This window comes from Carcharodon carcharias, chromosome 18 (genome assembly GCF_017639515.1).
Source record: "Carcharodon carcharias isolate sCarCar2 chromosome 18, sCarCar2.pri, whole genome shotgun sequence".
Classification (NCBI taxonomy): domain Eukaryota; kingdom Metazoa; phylum Chordata; class Chondrichthyes; order Lamniformes; family Lamnidae; genus Carcharodon; species Carcharodon carcharias.
In genome coordinates this window covers 35,452,285-35,476,844 of record NC_054484.1, presented here as the reverse complement: position 1 = coordinate 35,476,844, position 24,560 = coordinate 35,452,285, and the positions used below count along the sequence as shown (strand labels likewise).

Sequence of the window (24,560 nt, the reverse complement as noted above, 5' to 3'; positions counted from 1 at the left end):
GACTGCTACCATGTAGAAGGACAAGGGCAGCAGATACATGGGAACACCACCACCTGGAAGTTCCTCTCCAAGTACTCACCATCCTGACTTGGAAATATATTACTGTTCTTTCACTGTGGCTGAGTTAAAATCCTGAACTCCCTCCCTAACAGCACTGTGGGTGTATCTACACCACATGGACTGCAGTGGTTCAAGAAGGTGGCTCACCACCACCTTCTCACGGGTAATAAATGCTGGACTAGCCAGTGATGCCCACACTCCATGAATGAATGAAAAAACCTATAAACTGTAGTGTAAATAAGTATCTGTTGATTTCCCTTCTAAATTCTAATTTCCTAATTTTTGACTTGTTCCCCTTGGAAGTTGAAACTTTTACAATTGTCAATGTAATTTTCTTGGACAAACTTGGAAAGTTTTATTAGGTTGCCTGAAAGTCTTCAATTTTCTGAAAAAAAAATAATAGGCAGAATGTTAGTTTCACAGGCGGGCGCGCACCTAACCAGATTGGGCGTAAAATAACGTGCGATGATGTCGGGTGAGCACCCCAATGTCATTGCACACTCGCGTGATATTTTGGTTGGTGGGCCCAAGCGACAGTTGGCAATGCGCCTGTCGACAATTAAGAGGCCTATTAAGGCCATTAAAGTTTCAATTAGCGGGGATTTTTCACTGTCCTTCCAATATTACAGTTGGCAGGCGGGCAAATCGGCCAGGTGGCCTTTGCACTTTTGAGGAATCTTCAACCTAGGGCGGGATGAGGTTTCTGAAACTAAGTTTAAAAAAAATGATTAAAATGTTTGGACACAAATTTCAGCATCCATATGTTTAGGTGACTCGTTCTAATGCTTGGGCACTTTTTCCGGATTATTACATCTACTTTTATCGAATTTAAATTCTTCAGCTTCCTAAGGCAGCTGTCTGCCTTCTGGGAGCTTTCATTCCACGGTCCCCTGTGCTGACGCTGACTTCAGAGCTCGCCCTCCTCCCGCCCCCACCCCAGTAGTGCTGAATCTTTCAGTGCGTGCTTCACGCTGACTGGCCGTTAATTGGCCAGCCAGCATAAAATCATGGTCAGGGGCTAATCGCAGTCGGTAGTCCATTCTCCAGCCGGTCCCAGGCCCGCTGACCCGAAAAGCCTGCCCAATTTATCTTTCCAGCTCAATGTATTTTGGAATAAAATACTGTCATACATTGGAATAGTACTGAAATGATAAACTCAATTAATAATTTGATAAATATAAAAAGAAAATGACGAGTGTTGGAAAATTGACGTGAGAACAGAAAATGAAGAAGATATACAGCAATTATCAACTGTTATTTGACCTTCCCACAAACAAAACTAGTGTTCTGAACTCCCACCTCAGTAACTATTAACCTTTGAGTAAATGTACCCAGTGTTTACTGAACAGCAATTAAACTTTGCAGCTTTAAAACAACCCACATCTATACTTTAGGAACAGAATAATAATATTATGCTTAACCTGACATTCTGGCCTTCCAAAACGGCACATTCACTGACTTACCATGAGTAACACCACATCTGCTAGTTATATAATAAAATCAGCAGGTCTGGCACATTTTCTGTCTCTCACTTCTCTGTCACATTTTGAAAAAAGTGTTAAGAAACAAAGATAGACATTTTAAAAATATAAACTCCAGCATGAATTGAAAATACCTTGACTGATATCTGAACTTCTAATGACTGTGCCCCTGACTGACCTTACCAATCACACTTAAAGAGAGGAAAAGTTCCTGGGTTCTGACTCGTAGCCTCTAGAGGAGCTAAACTCCGACCTAACAGCAAGTAAGAGATTTTTGTCCTTATAAAAGCATCACTTAAACATCTGATATGAGCAGCATTATTAATCTAAGAGATTGTAAATTACATGGTATAACGCTTCTCTCTTAAAACAGAACACATTCAACTTCCCATAGGAAATACTACAGGTGATCTGTCCAAAATTTCAAAAGACAACTACTTTTAACTGTATTATGTGAAACTGTCAAATATTTACGCAATGTTGTATTTCTATGGAGCATTTGTTCTGCTCACTGAGTCTGAACATATTCTTTCAACAACGCGTAAAAAGCCAAGAGTCCCCACAATGTTAACTTATGAGCTGGTGCTGATATTTTTATTGGCACTTTCACTGACAACTTTGGTGTTTTTAATAACAGACAAAAACAACACACACACACTTTGTCTCATTGCTTTCCAATTCCTCTCATTTGAGTGCAGATTGCTTGATCCAGTGCCTGTGTTCTTCAATTGCAGTCTGGTTTGAGTTATGTGACTATTTGTGCTTTGTCTACCATATTTTCCTGTGCCTCAATTCTCTGCTATTTAATTTAATTTAAATACTAGTGGTGTATTGATACATAGCAATGGACCTCAGTCAGGCATCTGTGGAGTGGGATGTGCAGTCAACAAACCGGAGTTATACTGATGATTGCATAACACTGCAGGTTGCTCTGAAGTCAGTTGCATTAAAGTTTCTTGCAAGTGTGCTTACACACTTGTGAGAACTCCTCTCCCCAAAAGCAAAGGTATGCCTCAGAAGTGCTTGAAATCATGTTCTTTAGTTCTTATGATACAACACTAAAAATGTAAAGCTTATTCAATATTTGAATAACTTACTAGTGATTGCTTTTTTTTATTTGACCAGGCTGTATTTATTGCCTATCCCAAGTTGCTTGAGAAGGTGGCCATGAGCTAGCTTGAACTGTAGCAGTCCTTGTGGTGATAATGTTTGCACAATGGTGTTATGGAATTCCAGGACTCTGAGCCAGCGACAATGATCTGGACAGTGATGTATGACCAAGTCAAATGTATAACTTGGAGAGGAATTTTGAGGTGATAAGTGTTCCAACAACATTGCTACTCTTGTCCTTCTTGGTAATAGAGATTGCAAGGGAGAAAGGAGCTGTCAAAGTAGCCATGTTCATCCTTTTCACCCTGCAGATTGTACATGCCGGAGTGCAGTGTGCCAGTAATGGAGCATGTGAATATTGAGTTCAGTGGCAAGAGAACTTTACCAAATTGACTGTTTAGTCTTGGTTGATGGTGATCATCTTGACAATTGTTGCAGCTGCTCCCACCCAGGCAACTGATGAGTATTCAATCATATTCTGGGCTTGAGCCTTGAAGTTGGTGTAAAGGTTTTGACTGTGCTGAAGTGAGCCACTAATCATAGAGTACGTAGTTTTCGCCCTGTTCTTGCAAACATGATGCTGATATAGCTGGCCTAGTACGGCTTCTTGCCGGTGGCATCTCACTAAGATGTTACTAAGGTGTGTGTCTGAGCACCTGTGAAGCACTGTGGTTTATGGGTGATGGCTGGATTTATCTTGTTCATGATAGTCATTATCTAGCACTTAAGTGGCACAAGTGTTTGCTACTTTTCAGCCTAAGCCAACATGTTATCCAGGTCTTATTGTGACTTGGCATGGGCTGCTTCATTCAAAGACTGGAGCTAAACACTGTGGATTTACCAGTTAATAGTCCCGCTCCTGGCCTAAAGTTGAGAGGGTAGTGTGGTTGATGTTGTGAATATGGACTTAGAGAAGGCGTTTGGTACAGTACCACAAAACAGACTTATTAGTAAAATTGAAACTTGTGGAATTAAAGGGGCAGTGACAGCATATGCTTGGGTATTGGGGCATAATTTCAAAGTTTGCAGATGGTGTAAAACTTGGAAAAGTAATAAGCAAGGAGGAGGAGAGTAACAGATTTCAGAAGAACATAGACAGACTGGGAAAATGAGTAGACACATGACAGATTAAATTTAATGTGGAAAGTGTGAAATGATGCATTTTGGTTGGAAAAATGAAGAGAAACACTAGAAACTAAATGCTACAAATTTAATGGGGGCGCAGGAACAGAGGCCTATGTACACAAACCTTTGAATGTGACAGGACAAGTTGAAAAGATTGTTCGAAAAACATACAGGAGCCTTCGCTTTGCAAACAAAGACATGGGGCACAAAAGCAAGGATGTTATGTTTAACCGTTATAAATTACTGTTTAGGCTCCTGCTAGAGTATTGTGTCCGATTCCAGGCATCCTACTTTGGGTAGGGGGTCAAGACTTAGGGGAGGCTGCAGAGGAGATTTACTAGGATGGTACCAGGGATGTATTTATGTAAGTGATTAGAGACACTGGAGTTGTGCTCCTTAGAGCAAAAATTAGGGGAGATTTAATAGAGTTGTTCAAAATCATGAAGGGTTTTGATGGAATGAATAAGGAGAAACTGTTTCTAGTGGCAGAAGGGTTGGTGACCAGAAGGCAGAGATTAAAGGTATAAGAACCATAGCTGAGTTGTAGAGAATTTTTTATGCAGTGTACACTAATGGAATGCACACAACCTGGAAGGGTGGTGGAAGCAAATTCAAAAATAACTTTCAAAAGCAAATTGACTAGATATTTGAAGAGAAAAACCTTACAGAATTATGATCAAAGAGGAGGGAAAATGACCTGATTGGTCTCTAACCACCGCAACTATCTTCCTCCAATTCAATTATTGCAGACACTTAAGGATTTTTTCCTCAATTGTTATTGACTTCAGTTTGCCTCACTCAATTGAATACTGCCTTGACGTCAATGGCGGCTACTCTTGCCTCTCCTTTGGCTTCCCATCTTGCATCTATGGCTAGATCAAAGCTGTGGTTGAGTCTGCAGATGGAACCTGAACTGTTGGTTAACAAATTACTGATGAATAAATGTTAATTGGTTGTGTAATATTGATTACTTTCTCTAGCACTTTATACAATAGCATTTCCTCTAATTTCAATATTACAATACAGATTCTAGCTATTTGAGGTGAGAGCTTCCTTGTCCTTGATTTTTTTGCAACACTAAATGTGCATTGCAATAGACAGAACAAGCAGGGGCAGTGTTAGAATTGTGCAAAGTAGGCAATTGCGCAGGTTCCGAGCCAGTCAGAGCCAGCAAAAGGCCGTCTACTGTATGGTAATAGGTGATCCCTGATCATTTTATCAACTATTTTGTATTATTGTCCAGGCACATTTTCATAATCATACATCTACAGCTTTGACATCAGATTAAGTAGGCAGTATTTGGAATGGCTGTTTGGTAAAATGTGGGAGATACAAACTGGTCCGTTGCATGAGGTCACCAGAAGAAAAATAATGGTCCTGCTGCAAATGTAAATGGGGTAGATTTTCAACTTACCACCTGGATGTAAACATGGCTTTGCAGATCATTCGTCTGTTGTAGAAGCCCAGTGATTTTCATTGATTTTCATTTCCATTGCAAACAAGTTGAAATCCTAACCCAGTTAATGCAAGGACTAAGCAACATTTTTTATGTTTTGAGTTCCGAAAGGACTTGTTGAAAAGAATCTAAGCAGTATTTATATCATCGGAGGTCTTGTATCAGGCCATCTTAATAAGGCTAATAGAGCAGAAATTTTGTATCTGAACATAGAGATCTTGTTACACTAAACACAGCTTGTGCTTGTCTTCATGAAAAATTGCTCGGCAAATCTCTTTGGGACAACACTCAAACAACCATGCATTATTTTATTATAGTAGTATAGTGTGCAAAGGAAGAGACAATGTGTTCTGACCTGATTTATATGGTTACACTGTGTTGCAAAAAGGCTTCACAGATACTCTATTCATGAAGTGGCTCTTTAAACTGATTCCCTGGCACATGGAGGAGAAAATAGCAAGTTTGTTTGCCTTAATCCTTCTCCCTCAACAACAGAAAGAGAAACCTTCTCTGTGCAGTTTAATTATGATGGACAATGCTTTGGCATCATTATAAAGTTTTACTGTTTAACAGACAGGAGCCAGAGGGAGGCTGGTGTACAGCATTGTATATGCTTGATATGTGGAGCAAATATGTCAGGGTAAATTTTTGTCTACGGCTCCAGGACAGTAATCAGCTGTCTGTTTGAAAACCTGGCCAATTTGCCCCTGCCACCCACCACTCCCCCCAACACCCCCCCCCCCCAGCCTGCTCCCACATAAAATGCACCTCATCCAAGCATGCTGTGAATTCATTTATATTTAGAACATTTCCTATCACAAAAAAGGGAAAATTGATTTTTGGTGAGCTGCAATAATCAATGATTATTTTAACCTTGGATGAAAAGTTCATTAAATGAGTCCAAATTAATCACACACTTAGACAAGAGCGAGCACGTTTTTGACAATGGGAGTCCTCTGGTGGCTAATGCTTTATAATACACCCAGCACAAATATTAGCAACTGGAACTGCAAGAGAATATGTAAGAGAGATGCAAAAGTACAGTAGGACAATATAATGGATAATTTTAGCTTTTGAAAATATAATGGAATAAAAACAATGCATATACTCAAGATTATTTTGTACATCAGCATGTTTCTAGTCCAAAAAGGAAAGCAGCATTGTTTGACGTAGATTTGGGAAATGAAAATGGCCAAATTATCAATGTGACAATACAAAAATAATTCTGAAATAGCAAACACAAAATAATTATGTTCAATGTAAGATTATGAAAGATTAATGAAGAGTCAAAGATAAGGGTGCTGAAATGGAAAAGAATAAAGCTTGGAGAGGTAAAAGGGGATGTGGCTTGAATTAATTGTCAGAAAAGTTATCAGATTAATACCAGATAGATTAGTGCTATGATCACCTCATCTGCAGGAAGTGCCACCAGTTTGACCAGCTTGAGCACGGGGTTTCAGAGCTTGAGCGTCGGCTGGAGGCACAGCAGTGTATCCATGAGGCTGAAAGTTATGTGGAAAGGAAAGCCCCAGAGTGCATCTCACCCAAGAACAGTTTTTCTGTGATGGAAAATGATGAGAGTGATGGTTCTCTGGGGAGTGCAGCCAGAGCCCAGCAGCACAAGGTGGGGGGAGAAAGAGAGGAAGAGCAATAGCGGTAGGAGACGCAGTAGTGAGGAATACAGACAGGCGTTACTGCGGCCGCAGATGTGACTCCAGGATGGTGTGTTGCCTCCCTGGGGCCAGGGTCAAGGATGCTACTGAATGGCTGCAGGGCATTCTGAAGGTGGAGGGCAAACAGTCAGAGATCGTCGTTCACATTGGTACCAATGACAGGTAGAAAGAGGGATGAGGTCCTGCAACAAGAATTTAGGGAGCTAGGAAGCAGACTGATAAGCAGGACTCCAAAGATTGTAATCTGTGGATTACTCCCAGCGCCACGTGCTAATGGGTATAGGAATAGGTGGATAGAGCAGATGAATGTGTGGCTGAAGAGTTAGTGCAGGAGCGAAGGCTTTAGAATTCTGGATCACTGGGTCTGTTTCTGGAGAAGGTGGGACTTGTACAAGTCTGATGGATTGCACCTGAACTGAAACGAGACCAACATCCTTGCAAGGTGTGGGGGGTTTTGCAGGTGCTGTTGGTGGGTATTTAAACTAATTTGGCAGGGGGATGGGATACGGAGTGGAGATATAGTCGGGGTTGATGTACAGACAAGTATAGATGAAAAACCAAGTCAGTCTGGAAGGCAGAGTGTATATAGTCAAGTTAAGGCACAAGGGGGCATGGCAAGGCTGGATGGCATTTATTTTATTGTAAGGAGTCTTGCAAGAAAGGCAGATGAGTTGAGGGTGCTGATTGGGGATATGATATCATTGCTATCACAGAGACATGGTCAAGGGAGGGGCAGGACTGGCTGTTCAATATTCCAGGGTATAGAATCTTCAGGCGGGACGGGGTGTGCGGGTGGTGTAAAAGAGGAGGAGGTGTCACAATATTGATTAAGGATGATGGCCATATGGGTAGAACTTAAAAACAAGAAGGGGGTAATTGCTGGGAGTGTACTATTGACACCCAAACAACCAGGGAAAGATAGAAGGACAGATATGTAGGCAAATCTCAGAGAAGTGTAAAAACAATAGGGTAATAATAGTAGGGGATTTCAACTTCCCAATATTAACTGGGATAGACAAAGTGTGAAAGGCTTAGAGGGGGCAGAATTCTTAAAGTGTATCAAGGAGAGTTTTTTAAGCCAGTACATAGAATGTCCTACAAGAGAGGGGATGTGCTGGACTTAGTTTTAGGGAATGAAGCCAGGCAAGTGGTAGAAATGTCAGTGGGGAGCATTTCGGTGATAGTGACCATAATTCAGTAAGATATACTGTAGTTATGGAAAAGGACAAAGATGGACTGGGAATAAAGGTTCTGAATTAGGGAAAGGATGATTTTAATACAATAAGGCAGGATCTGGCCAAAGTGGAATGGGAGCAGCTACTTTTGGAAAATCTACATTAAAGCAGCGAGAGTCATTCAAAAAGGAAATAGAGAGAGTGCCGAGCCAATATGTTTCCGTAAATGTGAAGGGACCAAGTCCAAACAACCCTGGATGTCGAGGACTGTACAGGATTGGTTAAGGAAAAAAAGGGAAGCTTATGGCAGATATCAAGGGCTCAAAACAGTGGAAGCCTTAGAGGAGTATAGAAAGTGCAGTGGGTTACTTAAAAAAAGAAATTAGGAGAGCAAAGAGAGGGCAGGTAAAAACAGGGTTGGGTAAAATAAAGGAAAATCTAAAGGCATTTTATAAGTATACTAAGGGCAAGAGGATAACCAGGGAAAGAGAAGGGCTCATTGGGGACCAAAGTGGCAACTGTGTCAGGAGCCGGAAGACGTAGGAGTGGTTTCAAATGAGGACTTTGCATCTGTATTCACTACAGAGAAGGACAATGTAGGTATAGAAATCAGGGAGGGAGACTGCGATAAAAGCAAATTACCGCAGATGCTGGAAATCTGAAACAAAAACAAAAATAGCTGGAAAAACTCAGCAGGTCTGACAGCATCTGCAGAGAGGAAGACAGTTAATGTTTCGAGTCCATAAGACTCTTCATCAGAACTAAAGAAAAATAGAAATGAGGTGAAATATAAACTGTTTGAGAGGGGTGGGACAGATAGAGCTGGATAGAGGGCCAGTGATAGGTGGAGGCAAAGAAGAGATTGCCAAGGATGTCATAGACAAAAGGACAAAGGGGTGTTGATGGTGGTGATATTAACTAAAGGATGTGCTAATGGTGACATTAAGGGTAGAAAGCAGGACAAGCAAGTGACAGATAGCCCTAGTGGGGGTGGGGTAGGGGGAAGGGATCGAAATAGGCTAAAAGGTGGAGATAAAACAATGAATGGAAATAAATTTTAAAATAATAACATAAATAGGTGAGAAAAGAAAAATATATTTAAAAAGTGTATAAGTTATTAGAAAAAAGGTGGATCGGAAAGGGGGTGGGGATGGAGGAGAGAGTTCATGATCTGAAGTTGTTGAACTCAATGTTAAGTCCAGAAGGCTGTAAAGTGCCTAATCGGAAGATGAGGTGCTGTTCCTCCAGTTTGCGTTGAGCTTCACTGGAACATTGTAGCAGGCCAAGGATGGACATGTGGGCATGAGAGCAGGGTGGTGTGTTGAAATGGCAAGCGACAGGGAGGTCTGGGTCATGCTTGTGGACAGACCAAAGGTGTTCCACAAAGCGGTCACCCAGTCTGCGTTTGGTCTCTCCAATGTAGAGGAGACTGCATTGGGAGAAGCGAATGTGGTAGACTAAATTGAAGGAAGACTGTGATATACTTGAATAAATCAGCATTGAGAGGGAGGAGATATTAGCGGTTTTAGCAGGCTTAAAAGTGGATAAATCCCCAGGCACAAATGAGATGTATCCCAGATTGCTGTGGGAGTCAAGGAAGGAGATTGCGGGGACCTGACATTAATCTTCAAATCTTCTCTGGCCACAGGAAACGTGTCAGAGGACTGGAGGACAGCTAATGTGGTACCATTATTCAAGAAGGATGGTAGGGATAAACCAGGGAACCATCAGCCAGTGAGTCTAACATCAGTGGTAGGAAAACTTCTTGAAAAAATTCTGAGGGACAGAATTAATCTCCACTTGGAGAGGCAAGAATTAATCAAGGATAGTCAGCATGTCAGGGGGAGATCATGTCTAACAAATTTGATTGAATTTTTTGAGGAGGTGGTGTAGTTGAGGGTAGTGCAGTTGATGTGTGGACTTCAGTAAGGCTTTTGATGAGGTCTCACATGAGAGACTGGTCAAGAAGATAAGAACCCATGGGATCCAGGATGGCCAACTGCATCCAAAATTGGCTTAGTGGCAGGAGGCAGAGGGTGATGATCGAAGGTTGTTTTTGTGACTGGAAGCAGGGTACGGTGCTGGGTCCTTTGCTGTTTGTAGTGTACATTAATAATTTAGACATGAATATAGGAGATATGATCAGTAAGTTTGCAGATGATATGAAAATTGTTGGTGTAGTAAAAACGAGAAGGAAAGCCTTAGACTACAGGATGATATAGACGGGCTGGTCAGATGGGCAGAACAGTGGCAAATAGAATTTAACCCTGAAAAGTGTGAAGTGATGCATTTTAGGAGGACTAGCAAGGCAAGGGAGTACAGAATGAATCGTAGGACCCTCGGACATACAGAGGATCAGAGGAACCTTGGTGTGCATGTCCATAGATCTTTGAAGGCAGCAGGACAGGTAGATAAGGTGGTTAAGAAGGCATATGGGACACTTGCCTTTATTAGTTGAAGCATTGAATACAAGAGCAGGGAGGTTATGGTGGAGCTGTATAAAGCATTAGGCCACATCTGTAGTACTGTTTGCAGTTCTAGTCACCACACTGTAGGAAGGATGTGATTGCACTGGAGAGGGTGCAGAGGAGATTCACCAAGATGTTGCCTGGGCTGGAGAGTTTAACTTAAGAAGAGAGACTAGATAGGCTGGGGTTGTTTTACTTTGAGCAGAGAAAGCTGAGGGGAACCTGATTGAGGTGTACAAAATTATTTATGAGAGGCATAGATAGGGTAGATAGGAAGAAACTTTTCCCCTTAGTGGAGAGGTCAATAACCAGGGGGCATAGATTTAAGGTAAGGGACAGGAGTTTTAGAGGGGATTTGAGGAAAAACTTTTTCACCCAGAGGGTGGGTGAATCTGGAACTCACTGCCTGAAAGGGTGGTAGAGACAGGAACCCTCACAACATTTAAGAAGTATTTAGATGAACACTTGAAACGCCATAGCATTAAAGGCTATGGGCCAAGTGCTGGAAAATGGGATTAGAGTCGATAGGGGATTGATGACCGGTGCAGACACAATGAGCTGAAGGGCCTCTTTCCACGCTGTAAAACTGTATGACTCCATGACAAAACAACCCATCTTGATTGACACCCCATCCACAACCATTCGCTCTCTCCACCACCGATGCACAGTGGCAGCAGTGTGTACCATTTACAAGATGCACTGCAGCAACGCAGTAAGACTCCTTCACCAACCCCCTCCAAACACACAAACTCTACCACCTGGAAGGACAAGGGCTGGAGATGCTTGAGAACACCACCACCTGCAGGTTCCCATCCAAATCACCCACCATCCTGACTTTGAACGATATCGTCTTCCTTCACTGTTGATGAGTCAAAATCCTGGAATTAACGGCATTGTGGGTGTATCTACACCACGTGGCCTGCAGTGGTTCAAGGAGGCAGCTCACCACCAACTTCTCAAGGGCAAGTAGAATGGGCAGTAAATGCTGGCTCAGCCTGCAACATCCCTTGCATGAATAAATTTTAAAAAACCAACAAGATTATGGACCAAATACTAGAAAGTGAGATTAGGCTGGATGGTTATTGTCAGTCAGTGCGGAAACGAGGGGCCGAATGGCTTCCTTCTGTGCTGTAAATTTCTACAATTCTATGAGGCCTGCAACCATGCTCACAGCATTGCCCATCTTTGCTGCTGCTATAGCCCATCTACCACTAACTCTCTCTTCCATGCCTTTGTCACCTCCAGACTTGATTACTTCAATGTTCTGCTACCCTACTCTGTAAACTTCATCTTATCCAAAATACACCCATCTCTCCTATCCTCGCTGATCTATACTGGCTCCCATGGCTTCCATACCTCAAATTAACATGCTCATCTTTATATTTCAGCCTCTTCATGCCTTACCTCTTCCTGTCTGTATCAGTAACTCCAGTCCTACAAATCGCCCAATTTCCTGCACCTGAAATCTGTGCTCCTCTGTCTGCAGCTTCCTTTATAGTCTGCAACCACCAACACCCAATGCCCACTTTTATCCAAACTTTGACTCCCATGCTTTCAGCAGTATGAGCATCATGCTGTGGGATTCCCTCTTTAATTTTCCCTTTGCCTCTCTATCTCTCTGTCCTCCTTTAAGACCACCTTAAAAAGCCACTTGCTCGAGCTTTGATCATCCCTGCTATTAATTTCTTCTTTGACTTGGTGTCCATTGTTGTCTGATTGTTCTTCTGTGGTTTGACTTAGGATGTTTTTTCTACTTTCAAGGCACTATACAAGTGCAAGTTGTTGGTGCTGCTGTTGTTGTATTCAATGAACTATTCAGAATCTGATTTACTTTTTTGTTTACTTTTTAACTTGCAGTCCTGCTTTTAAAAATAAAAGATTTTTTTTTCTCTGTTCCTTTGGGGAATTTAACCATTTACATTATATACCCATTTTCTTTTCCTTCCAAAATATATCACATCTTTGACATTTGTATCTGCCAATGGGTCAAAATTCTGGAACTTCCTCCCTAACAGCAATGTGGGTGTACCTACACCACATGAACTGCAGCGATTCAAGAACGTGGCTCACTAACAATTAGGGATGGGCAATAAATGCTGGCCTAGCCAGAGATGCCCACCTTCCATGAGCGAAGATATAAAAAAATTGTCTAATCTGTCTATGCCTTGCAATAACATTCTGAAATCTTCAACATAGTTTGACATGGACTTAAACTTGGTATGGTTAACACATTTTGATACTACCCCTCTATACTTGTATCTAGATTATTTGCATATATGGCAATAGATTGCCATCTTCACTGTTGGGTAGTAGTCTGGTGGAGCAAATTTCCCACACATTATAAAACTTGCATAATTTTTGTTCTACTGAATTCAGAGATATTAAACTCAGGCAAGCTCTACAATGGGTGCTCCATTTGCTCTGCTAGATTACTGAAAAAAAGTAAAGGTGAAACGTTTAACAAGAGAAGGCTCAACACAGATCCCAGAGGCGCAATATTAATTGCATCTCGTAGATGAGGATTATTAAGAAGAATTAAGTTACTCCTCCTGTCAGCTTTGCATCCTTCAGCCGTCCAACTTATCAAGCCACCACTTTACCTATAATACCATGGCCCTCAATCTTCACAATGGCATTGTGAACCTCTAAGTAAATCACGTCCATTCCAATTCTTTTGTCTATGCACTCAGTTTGCTCAGGGAATTGGATTAGTTAAATGAACCTTAAGATTTAAAAATCTAAGAGACTGATGTGATTTTCCATACCTTTCTAAGTGCTCAGCAACATTATCCCTCAATATCCTTAAGGGAAGGAAAGCTGCTGTCCTTACCTGGCCTGGCCTACATTTAACTCTCAAATGCCCTCTGAACCAACCAGGGCAATTGGGGACGGGCAATAAATGCTGGCCTAGACAGCGATGCCCACATCCCATGAACGAACAAAAAAAATTATCTGCAGCATTGTTTCCTACAGTTAATGTGAGACTTTGTTCTATATCCATTTCCCTTTTTGTGGACAGCAATATAACATTTACTGCCTCCAGTCTTTTGTGGCAATTCCTGTTTCTGAAAAATGTTGGGAAGTTATGATTAGTATTTCTGCTATTTCATTACTAACCACTTCAGTATTCTGAGGTATAAATCACATTAATCTTTTTGTTATTCTTTCCTTTTTAATATTTATGTATCTACTAGTCAATCTCCTTTAATGTTGCACACCTGGGGCTCTGGTATTTATGGAGAGGCGGGGAGGGTATGGGGAAGGCCAGAAATGCTTGGAGATGCAGAGGTCCTGCCGCATTTAATGGCAGGACCTCATTATCACTTTTTCTTTTCTGTTTTTTACCCAACAGCTGGCCAAGTGGACAGCGAAACTGGTGTTGAATGAGAAAAGCCTGTGGCAGACGGCCGTAGCTGAAAATCCTTGGGAACAGTCCCCAGGTATTAGGTACTGGGGTGTCAGTCACAATTGTGGAAAGGAAAGAGAACTGCCGGGGTTTGGGTGAGGAAGGTCATTGATTAAGGCTTGTAAGTGGGCTGCAGGATCAGCCCTGGCTGACTGGGTGGAGAGAGACCATTGTGGCTAGAAGGGGAAGGGAGGATGGTGATTGTGGCAGGGGGTAGAGAGAGACCATGATCAGCAAAGGCGATGCTGAAGACTTGCGTGAGGGGTCGGATGGTAGCAGTCCTGCTCTTCAGGCCCACTTTGAGTGCTGGAAAAGGTACTGAGCTTTGTCAGTCAGCAGCCACCTCCTGTAAAAACAGCAATGGTATGCATGCAATGGGTTGAAGGCATATTCCCCATTTTTTTTCAATTTTATCACCCGTCTAATTCTCTCTCACAATCTTGGGGGGATTAATATCAGGGCCATGCTGTCAAGACCAAGTGCAGCATTTGGGACACACACAGTTGGACAGCAAAGGGACAATTGGACCCAAGGGGACATATACCACTCTTATGCTACTCTCCAACATAGCATCTAATTGTTTTTAAAATGATTCTGGAATGTTTCTCTTTCGCTACTTTGTTTTGAAGCCTATTTCATGTGTGATAACTCCTTTTGTGAAGAAGATCATTCTGATGTCAGCCTTAAAGTTGCCTTTTATTGGTTTGAAACAGTACTACTCTCATGATTCATTATAAAGAAATATGCCGGATTTATCCTTCCTTTACCTTTAACAGGATTTCATTAACTATCTCTAAAAGATTGCCTCTCAGATACCTCCATGCCAGGTTGAAAAGCTGAAGTTTGCATCATCTTTCCTCATAACTCAAACTTTTCACATTAGGGATAGGTGGCTTGTCTCACTATTATCCTTCAAGTCCCTAATAATGATCTTCATTGTTTCAAAAATCTCCTCCTGTCCTTGTAATACTGAGGCTAATTATGGATCTCAGTGTGCAGCGACCCTATCAGTCTCATAGTTAAACAGCTTTCTTAACAATTCCAGCTCTGCACCTCTCACTGCCTTGGCTGACAGCGGTTAACAATGCAGATCAGAAATTGAATTTGGAATCTTCCTGCTGTCTGTCATACAAAATAAAAATTATTAGATTATAATAAGTCTTACCCTTTGCTTCCTTCCGAGGCGTCACATCTTTTCCAAACGCATGCATTTGAGGAACATCTTTTCCATAGCGGGGTATATATGGCAAATCTTTTCTATACACTGGCATGTGTGGCACCTCCTTGCCCATGTGCTGTACGTGAGGTCCCTCTTTCCTGAGATGCATCATGTGTGGAACCTGTCCATGCACTTGCATCTGTGGAATCTGCTGTGGAACCTGCTTCATTTGATAGTAGGCACCTCCGTGAACGCTTCCAGCCAGAAACAGATGGATAGCTACTGTCAGCAACTGGGCAGGGACCAGAAACACAGCCATGATCTGAAAGAAAGTGCATACAAAGGTTTTACAATTTCTTAATATGCTTCTAAACTTCTTCCTCCTTCTCACTTTATCTCTGTGATTTTCTCTTGGGTACATAAGAAGAACGTAAGAAGTAGGAGCAGGAGTAGGCCATTCAGCCCTTTGAGCCCACTCTGCCATTCAATTAGATCATGGCTGATCTTCTTCCCCAACACCATTTCCCTGTACTATTCCCATATCCCTTGATATCATTGATATGTAGAAATCTTTCAATCTTAATCTTAAACATACTCCACAGGCCTCTGGGGCAGAGAATTCCAAAGATTCCCCACCCTCTGAGTGAAGAAATTCCTCCTCATCTCTAAATGTCCCTTACAGATTGAGCAATTTCTTAGGTTGTTCTTGTTATGCTACATTATCTGAAAGGATGCCCCATTTAAATGATTGATACTAAGCTCCCTGATTTTTTCTCCTCTGACATGGAACATTGTTCCATCATATGAAAGGCCCTCTTACTGACAATTCATATTTATTCAAACACAGCCATAAAGGATAGCAAGGTTCAAACAGCAATCCTAGCTGAGACTTTAATGTGGCTGTACTCTGAATGGGAACCCATTAGGTCTATGGCTAAGCTACAGTTTCTGGAAATTCATACGCTAAGACATATATAATCCAAGGATTAATTCTAATAAGATCCATTTAAGATCCATTAAGATCCATTCGACATCCAGAATTTGAAATTACTGATGCTCTTCCGTAATGCATAATGTCTGCCCATCTCATTGCAGGCCAAATGAAACATTTGTTATCTGTGAGTTACCCTAATTTTTACTGTTCTGAGATGGTCCTTATCTGTGGACTCTATAGTATAAAGGCCTGGCACATAAAGGGTTAACATGGGACTAAGTACAGTATCGCCCACATATTGATGTAAAGAGAACACATGACCCACACCTAGGGGTCAGTGTAGTGTCGGACAGAGCTGTGTGTAGAAGTCAGCATGGAGACAGCTCTTAGTTTGGACCTTTACTGCACATATGTGTATAGTTTCTAGTAGTTAATAAATATTTACTCTTATAATCTACCTAAGACAATGAATACTTTGTTAAGACCTACCAAACTACGCCCAACAACTTACAACAGACTTTAGGCAAGGTTATTGGTTACTAGACAGACTGTAATCATACTCTGGTACTTGCTTAACACTTGGTTATGAGTACTACATCTAAACGGGTTACAAAGTAGGTACTTTGCTCCTGGGTATGGTGTTCCAACCTCTCTCTTGAAAGTCTACCACATGACTGACTGATGTCAGTGATACGTTATCATCTATTTCATACATTAGCATATCCCACCTGTTAACCCTTTAGACTGTGCCTCCCCCGAGGTATGCTATCTATTTTTTAATAACAAAATGAAACTATGCCTTTAACTATTTACTTTGCGTTTCTATAAATCCCCTATTAGAACTACTGCTTCTACCCAAATCCAACTCCTACTCTTTGCCCCTCCCCAGGTCACAGTCCTGAAGAATTCAGTTTCCCACAGTATTCTTGGCCTTTAGAAAGACGTCTTGGAAGCATGAGGGTTTTCTTCTTTGTCTTGGAGGACATCACCATCATCAGAATTGGACAGAAATTTAGCAGCTATGCTGGAAAGTGGAGTGTATGTTTCTGAACCATCTAACTGCAAGGACAATGAGGGCTTTTCAATGAAGGACTGGCCCTAGAGAGAAGACTGAAGAGCATTGACCTTTGCACTCTCTGGGACTTGAAGAGAAATCAGGACTCCCTGAGTAACTTGTTGCTCCCTCGAAGCACACGGGGAAAGACCCTTCAGAAGAAGAATGATCTTCAACTCCAGGGAAGACTGTCACCGCTGTATCAATCACTTCTGCATCAAAGACTGACAATTGAAGATCTGAGATTTCAATTAATATAAATGATAAAAGAAAGAAATGACAAAATTCCTGTAGGCCTTTCAGGAAATGGAGAAGAGGTGATTTCCCAATTATATTTTGGTAGGACTGTCTACTTTCTGTAGTAGTAAGAGAGCCACACTTCTCTCTGTGTAAGGCTGCTCCACTATGGGCAACGGGAAGAATCACTGAGAATATGGAGACAAGACAGTACCATCTTCTGTAATGGGAGAGATTTCAACACTGAAACAAAGATGAATTTCCTGAAGATGAATATCTCAGATTGAAGATTGCTGTACGGGATTCTACAGCCTAAGAAGCGCTAAATATTCTGCCGCAGCTTCTGTGCTGATCTCCAGCTCTCAAGGGAAAAAGACTTTCAGCTGGGACTGAAGTACGGGTGTCACTTGGCTTTTACCCTTGGAAACTACCAGCTCTTCGGCAATATAATCCTCTATGGACTCTGATATGGAATCAGGTAAGGCATTCTCCCTGGAAGACTCTTCATGGGCATCAAGAGGTAGACTAGACGATGCAGTGGAACAAAGATCTGAATGCTGCTCAGCCACTAGAAACACAGCTGACTCCTCAAAAAAGACAACAGAGACTCCATATGGTGCATCTATCGACTGGAAAGATGGAACAACCTCAAGGACCTCATCCCCCAACAGATCACTCAGTGCTGCAATGGCTTCTTCCTCATCAATTCCTTCTGGAAATAATCAGTTCAGGTCCAGCAGCTCTTCATGTGTATGGTCACCGTGTGCTGCAGCACCTTCTATATCCATCACCTCTGACCTAACTTCATGAAGAACTGAGAGATTCCTAACTTCAGTCTCTGCCTGGATTCTAGTGGATGGTGCCTTTTTGATAAAAAGGAACTTGCTGCTGATTGTATAGCCTTCCTCAGCTCCTGTAGACTGAAGTTCCACTGATTTTAAATAAAAGGTTTGTTCCATGAAGGACGAACATTGAGTTGTTCGTATGCTGGGCAAAATCTGTTTTTTTCTAGGATTCCTAGAAGCATGCTAACATTGCCATTCAATAAGGATGTGCATTGATTGTGGCCAGCATAGAGAGAATCAACAATCTGTCACCCCTTGTAATGAAAAGGAGCAATAATCCTGCCTTCAACTGGAAAGTATTTGCTACCTGGACCTTATAATTTGGTGTCTGATGGATGAAGGGTCATTGGCTGAAGCTGATCGAGATCAGCTGCCAGTATGTTAACTCCAGCTCCAGTATCAATTTTAAAGATGGTATCAAAGCCTTTAACTGTAATTGACCAATAGTATAGTCATATATATGGTCATAGTATATTAACTTCCCCTAGGAACTTTGCAATTTTGTCTTTTCCTTGATTTACAATTTCTTGGATGGAGTGTGTTTCATGGATATTTTCTTGTCTTCTACCTTGACTGAAGTTGTTGGATTTGCAGAAATGCTTGAAATGACCAGTTTTGCTGCACTGGACAGTCAAACGGACATGGTAGGAGCAGGGACCTCTCAGCAGGTACCGTCATTATTGTCTCAAGAGCCCGCAGAGAGGCCAGCATTAGGAGTTATGGAAACACCATTTCCTTCAATACCAAGCAGCATTGGGCCTTCATGCTAAAGAGGAGAAGCATCTAGTCAGTTCCTTTCTTTATGCAGTAGGTCCAGGAGCAGATGATACTCTCCTGAGGCAGGGAGTGGAAGAGTCCACAGCAGACTTTGAGACTGTTCTTAAAGACCGTGGCACCTATTTTAGCTTGAAGTAAAACTTAGTTATAGAATGAGCACATTTTAACCAGAGGTTGCAACAGCCTGGGGAATCAATTGAATTATTTCTAACTGACCCTTATCACCTAGCTAGTTCTTGTAAATAGGTGCTGAAGGATGAGCTAATCCGTGATTATGTAGTCATGGGCGTCTGAGATGAAAAACTCCTGACTTTCCGCAGACCAAAGATGATGTTACTTTAGACCGGACAGTCCAGTATGTGAGGCAGGCTGAGCTTACAAAATTTAACCAGGCCATCATTCAGCGCATTTCTGAGGCTTCACCTGACCCTGTTGACTGGGTAGGCCCATGAGCAGCAAACCCACCCATAAGAAAACCTGCCAAATCAAGCGAAAAGGCAGGAAACTCCTCACTTGCAGCCATTTTGAGGTACTTTCTTCCTTCTGTTGAGTCATAGATACAAGCTGCTATCAAGTTTTTCTTCACTATGTGGTTCCTTTGATAACACCAATGTATTTTTTACATTGGTGTCTCCACTGCTGCCAGCAGGTTCTGGGATGTTCTTCTTGTCTGTGGACTCTAGGCATGGTACTTGGTTACAGACAGACTGTAATCATACTCTGGCATATGCTTAATACTTGTTTATTAGAACTACATCTAAACAGGTTACAGAGTAAGCATGTTGTTCCTGAGTATGGTGTTCCAACTTTTCTCTTAAGAGCCTAACACATGACTGATTGCTTGATACATCATCATCTATGTCATACATTAGCATTTCCCATCTGTTAACCCTTTATATTACTGTGTGATCAGGGCAAACAAAAACAAGGCTCTTCAACCAATCCAATTAAAGAACCCTCACTGACACTTCTAGCCATTTTTATTCTCTTTAAAATGGCAAGACTGAATCATACCTCCCAAAAATGGGTGGGCTGATATTGTGTCATAAGTTAAAATGCAAAGTATCTGATTTAGGATCCTTAATTCTCTTTGGGCTGCCAATTTATGGAATTGGGACGAGGGGAAGGTAAAAATCTGCTGGCGAAAAGTAGGTTGGTCATTTAAATATTATAACAAATCTGCCTGTCTTCATTTTAATAGTCAAGAGGGCACTACTAGAGTGACAGTGATGGGAAGACGAATGCTGTCATCCTGAGGCAGGGAAAGTGGTTTATGCTCCAAATCTTTACACCCACAAACTAATCAAACCGTGAGTAGGGCATTTGGAGCAGTCTCTTTGACCAATTCAGAGACAGATCTTTTTATTCAATAGGCTTAATTGCCCTTGCACTGAGTAGCTTACTAGGCCATTTCAGAGGGCAGTTACGAGTCAACCACATAGCTGTGGGCCCGTAGTCACATTTAGGCCAGACCAAGTAAGGATGGCAGACTTCCTTCCCGAAAGGATTTATTTTTAGGGTACAGTTGTTCTGTACCAGTAGTTTTGTCTGCTTTAGGTTAAAGTTTTGTCCTACGGTAAATGATATTATCATTCTTCTCAACCGTAAATTCTGGGAATTGTGATAACATAAGAATCATTCACACTTTATATCCAGAGTGCATTGACTGTACCAGGACTTGGCGGGATTTTACAGTCCCACCAAAGCCAATGGACTTTTGAAAGGCTCGCCACCTTTTATGGCCCTGCCCCCACCCCCGCCACAACAGGGCTGTAAAATTCCGCCCATCCACTTTTTTAACATGCACTTGGAATGGTTCTTAAACTGCCACTTGCTGGGATTTGCCTGCACAGCAGGCCTCTTGCGCCCAAACACCAGGAAAGCCAAAATGTCTCGATCAAAAGTCTGCTCAACAAAAATCAGGAGTCTCCAGACAGCCTGTCAGCTGGTAATGTTTTGCAATTTAGACTGAAGTTAAATGAATGTATCTTTTCAATAACAGTTTCCCACAGTTAAAAGCTGAATAATGCTGGCCGCTGTCTGGAATAGGTGAAGCATTGCCAGAATTGATGGTGTGACTGTGAAACATCTGTTTGTTTTTCAAACTGTCAATGAATTGGAGAACAAAAGGGGCTAATTGTGGAATGTACATCAAGGATTAGTCAGTCTTACCAAATAGTGAATATAACCACTTAAAAGTAACCTTGTTTTGGAGATAACATCTGATAAATTTTTCCATTGGCTTGCAAGAATTTTAAGGGTACGTTTCTCATTTAACCTTCTAAACTGCAACTGGTTAACTGTCAAAAATCCATCACGTAACACCTGTGAAAAAGATTTTGCTGTAAATTCCCTATGGCTATTTAAAAGTAGGTTTAAAAGGGATTCACTTGTAGGTTGGCCTGGAGTCTCTAGGAATTGAAGATTGTTCTGTAGGATACTGCTGTGTGCAACCCTGGAGAAAAATCCTCGGGACATTAAAAAAGATAGTTTTTTTGTCATTTTCTTTGAACATTTTTCTTTACCAGATATAAAAATATTGAAAACGGAAAACAAAGACTGTTACATAATTCAGTTGCTTTCCAATTGGTGTAGGAAGGTATAGTATTAGGGTTAATGTGTGGGACTTTGTAAATAGCTCCTCCCATAATGATGAGGTAAGACGACATATAACTAGGAGTCAAGCGGGACAATGTTCATGGCTTCAGCAGTGTAACACCTAGTCATGAATAGCTGTACATTGTTCAGTTGTACAAAATAAACCAATAGCTGTTTGAACATACCAATGTATCAGTAACCATTCCAATGCTAGACTAACTAACATACAACAGAAGGCAGTGCGTCACTAGGACGGATGTGTTGGCCAACTAATGGCTGGAGCGTGGGGTGGGGGGCAAGTCATGTAATGATCCTTCAGGAATATATTTAATCACAGTTGGCAACTCTAACTGGGTCTTGAACGTTCTGCTTTCACTTTTAATACGTTAGCCTTAAATAGCACATAATCTAGACTGACATACTAGTGTAGTATTGTCGGAGTAATGGACTATCGGAGTTGCTGTATTTTGGATGAAACATTAAACCTAGTCCGCCATCTCAAGTGGATATAAAAAAATATCATGGCACTGTACAAAGAAGTGCAGGTACCTTCATGCAACTACCCAGTTCAAAGTTTAACTTGCATAGATTATGACCACAGAAACACCATACAAGTTCATTTGTAAAAGTCTAGTGTGGTGGTGGGGGTAGTGAGGAACACAGTAATTCTGTTTGGGACAGTGGGACCAGCTATGTTAAAGCGGCTATATTAACATCTTTACATTTCCACCAAGGTCACCAATTTTAAAAGGAACTCAAAGTCATCTTGTTTACAGTTGCAATCTGCATACTATTCCCATAGTTTTACATATAATGGGGAGGATTACCACTTTTATTTACTTTTATTTTCCTTACCAGGCGGTAGTTAGGAAAGAAGGCAGAGGCGCGGCTTAAGAATTTCAAAGCAGTTCCGGTCTTATCTGCAGAATAAGTAAATCACATGAAAAATACTATGTTAGACCAATTTTGCTTGTCTTCAGCAAACAACAACAGATTAATATGTATGTTTTTTTTTACCCATAACTTGTGTCAATAAAAACAGACAGATAAACCTGCAGGTGGAACCTGCACGCTAGATGGTGCCCTGCAGCTAGTTTCAAAAAATACATCTGGTATAAAAATCCTAATGTACAAACTTAGGAAAGTGAAGGGAATGTATGACTTCAGTGCAAGTGTAGAATGCTAATATGCATTTGTCTTCACATTGCAGAATCAATCTGACTTTTTGGAGTTCTATTTTTGATCATTTTGACAAACGAGGTGGATCGGTTTCTGGATTCCAGGTAGCTACATCGCCTAAAAATTGGCATGGAGCTTGTTGCAGGCTGACTTCACTTGATTTGATTTAAACATCCATTTTTATTATTCCATTATTGTTGAGTTTCCCAAAAATTTACACCTTTTCATTTCAATTCCTGCTGCAAATTCCAGTTGGAATTGGTAAATATTGATCAGTTCAACACTGTTTTATCTACTGAATTTGCTTAAACTAAGATCAATTGAAATTTAAAGCAGAGGAATGTGTCAAACCCTCTCACCTACTGGATGACTACATTATTAATAGAACTTAACTAACTGTTTTACCATTGTAAAAGTATTTGTATGTGGGCTTTTATTGTTTCACATCAGGCTGGCAGCTACAGAGCACGTCTGTAATTAGTCCACATCACTCCCATGTTAATTGTATTAAATTTAAATGCCCTCATTTGTTTCAAGTGGAGCTTTTGCCCCTGCTTTGTGGGGAATGGGAAAATGCCTCCCAAAATACATGTCAACTGTAAAGGAAGGAAAGGCCCAGCATAACAAGCCACCTTTCACCTGTCCTAATATCTCCTTTTATGACTCAGTGTCAAATTTTGTTAGGTAACCTATGTTAAGGGTGCTATACAAATGCAAGTTTTTGCTATCTTGTCTTATATTCTGGGATTTCCAGTTTCCCCATTTGCTGTGCACGATCAGCTTGTTGCACTGCATGGTCCTGTTAAGAATGCTGTGTGACCTCACATATGCACATCTTAAAGGGAACTTTGCTTGTGCACAGCATGATTGTTCCCTGCGTGGCACATTCTAAATATGCGTTGCCGTGCACCCGCACAGCTTAGTGGGAGTATTGACTGCCAGTAAAACACAGCCATGGAGAAAAATCTGCGTGTAGAACTTCAGTGACATGGGTAATGGACAGTCTTTTACATTGACAATGCCAATGAAGTGGAACCGACTGACATCATATGAGGGAGGGAGATGTACACAAAATACCTTCTCCTGGGCTTAGCTGTAACTCACAGTTCAAAAGCCAGATGACAAGGGGTGACTGACACACGTGAATGAAATACATGCAGCATACTTTGTGAGCAGAGTTTTACCTTCGACGTGTGGGTGCGAACCCAACACGCTGGAACGTAAAATGACGCGTGATGATGTTGGGCGTATGTCCCAACATCATCGTGCTGTCTTGTGATATTTCATTCAGCGGGTGCACGCCAGAGTCAGCTACGTGCCCACCGATAACTGAAAGGCCTATTAAAGCCATTAACAAACTAATTAATTTCAAATTAACGCTGCCCGAGATTTCCTAAAGCTATTACAATTTCAATAAAAACTTTATTTGAAAAATGAAACATGTCCCATCTCATGTGACACAGTCACATGAGATGGAACATGTTTCATTACATTTTTACTGTATCTATTTTTTTTTTTAACAATCGCTTCAATCTCCCTGAGGCAGCTCTGTGCCTCAGGGAGATTGAAGCGCTCTTTCACACGCATGTGCAAAAGAGCGCTGGACCCGACTTTCCCTCCTGCACCTGCCCACACAGGTCAGCACTACCATTTGCGTTCCATGCTGGGTGGACCTTAATTGGCCCGCTTGGGTAAAACTGCGATGTGGAGCTGATCACGGGCAGCAGTTGGCTCCGCGACCACCCTGCTCGCTCCCGCCAAGCCTGCCCGACCAGTGAAAAATCCTGTCCTGTGTAACCTAAGTGTATGTGACAATTTAATGA

The 24,560-nt window shown here is 41.5% G+C and overlaps 1 protein-coding gene across 4 annotated transcripts in view; it reads right to left on the bottom strand.

Annotated features, from left to right (window-relative positions):
* Positions 1–24,560, bottom strand: part of LOC121290666 (collagen alpha-1(VIII) chain-like) — a 185,321-nt gene that overhangs the window by 21,413 nt on the left and 139,348 nt on the right. For all 4 annotated transcript variants that reach the window (XM_041211414.1, XM_041211415.1, XM_041211416.1 and 1 more), the window contains 2 exons: positions 22,414–22,478; positions 15,120–15,435 (listed from right to left, as the gene is read on the bottom strand). In XM_041211414.1, coding sequence (XP_041067348.1) covers positions 15,120–15,432 — 313 coding nt within the window. In that variant the 5' untranslated portion in view covers positions 15,433–15,435; positions 22,414–22,478. The remainder of the gene's footprint in view (positions 1–15,119; positions 15,436–22,413; positions 22,479–24,560) is intronic.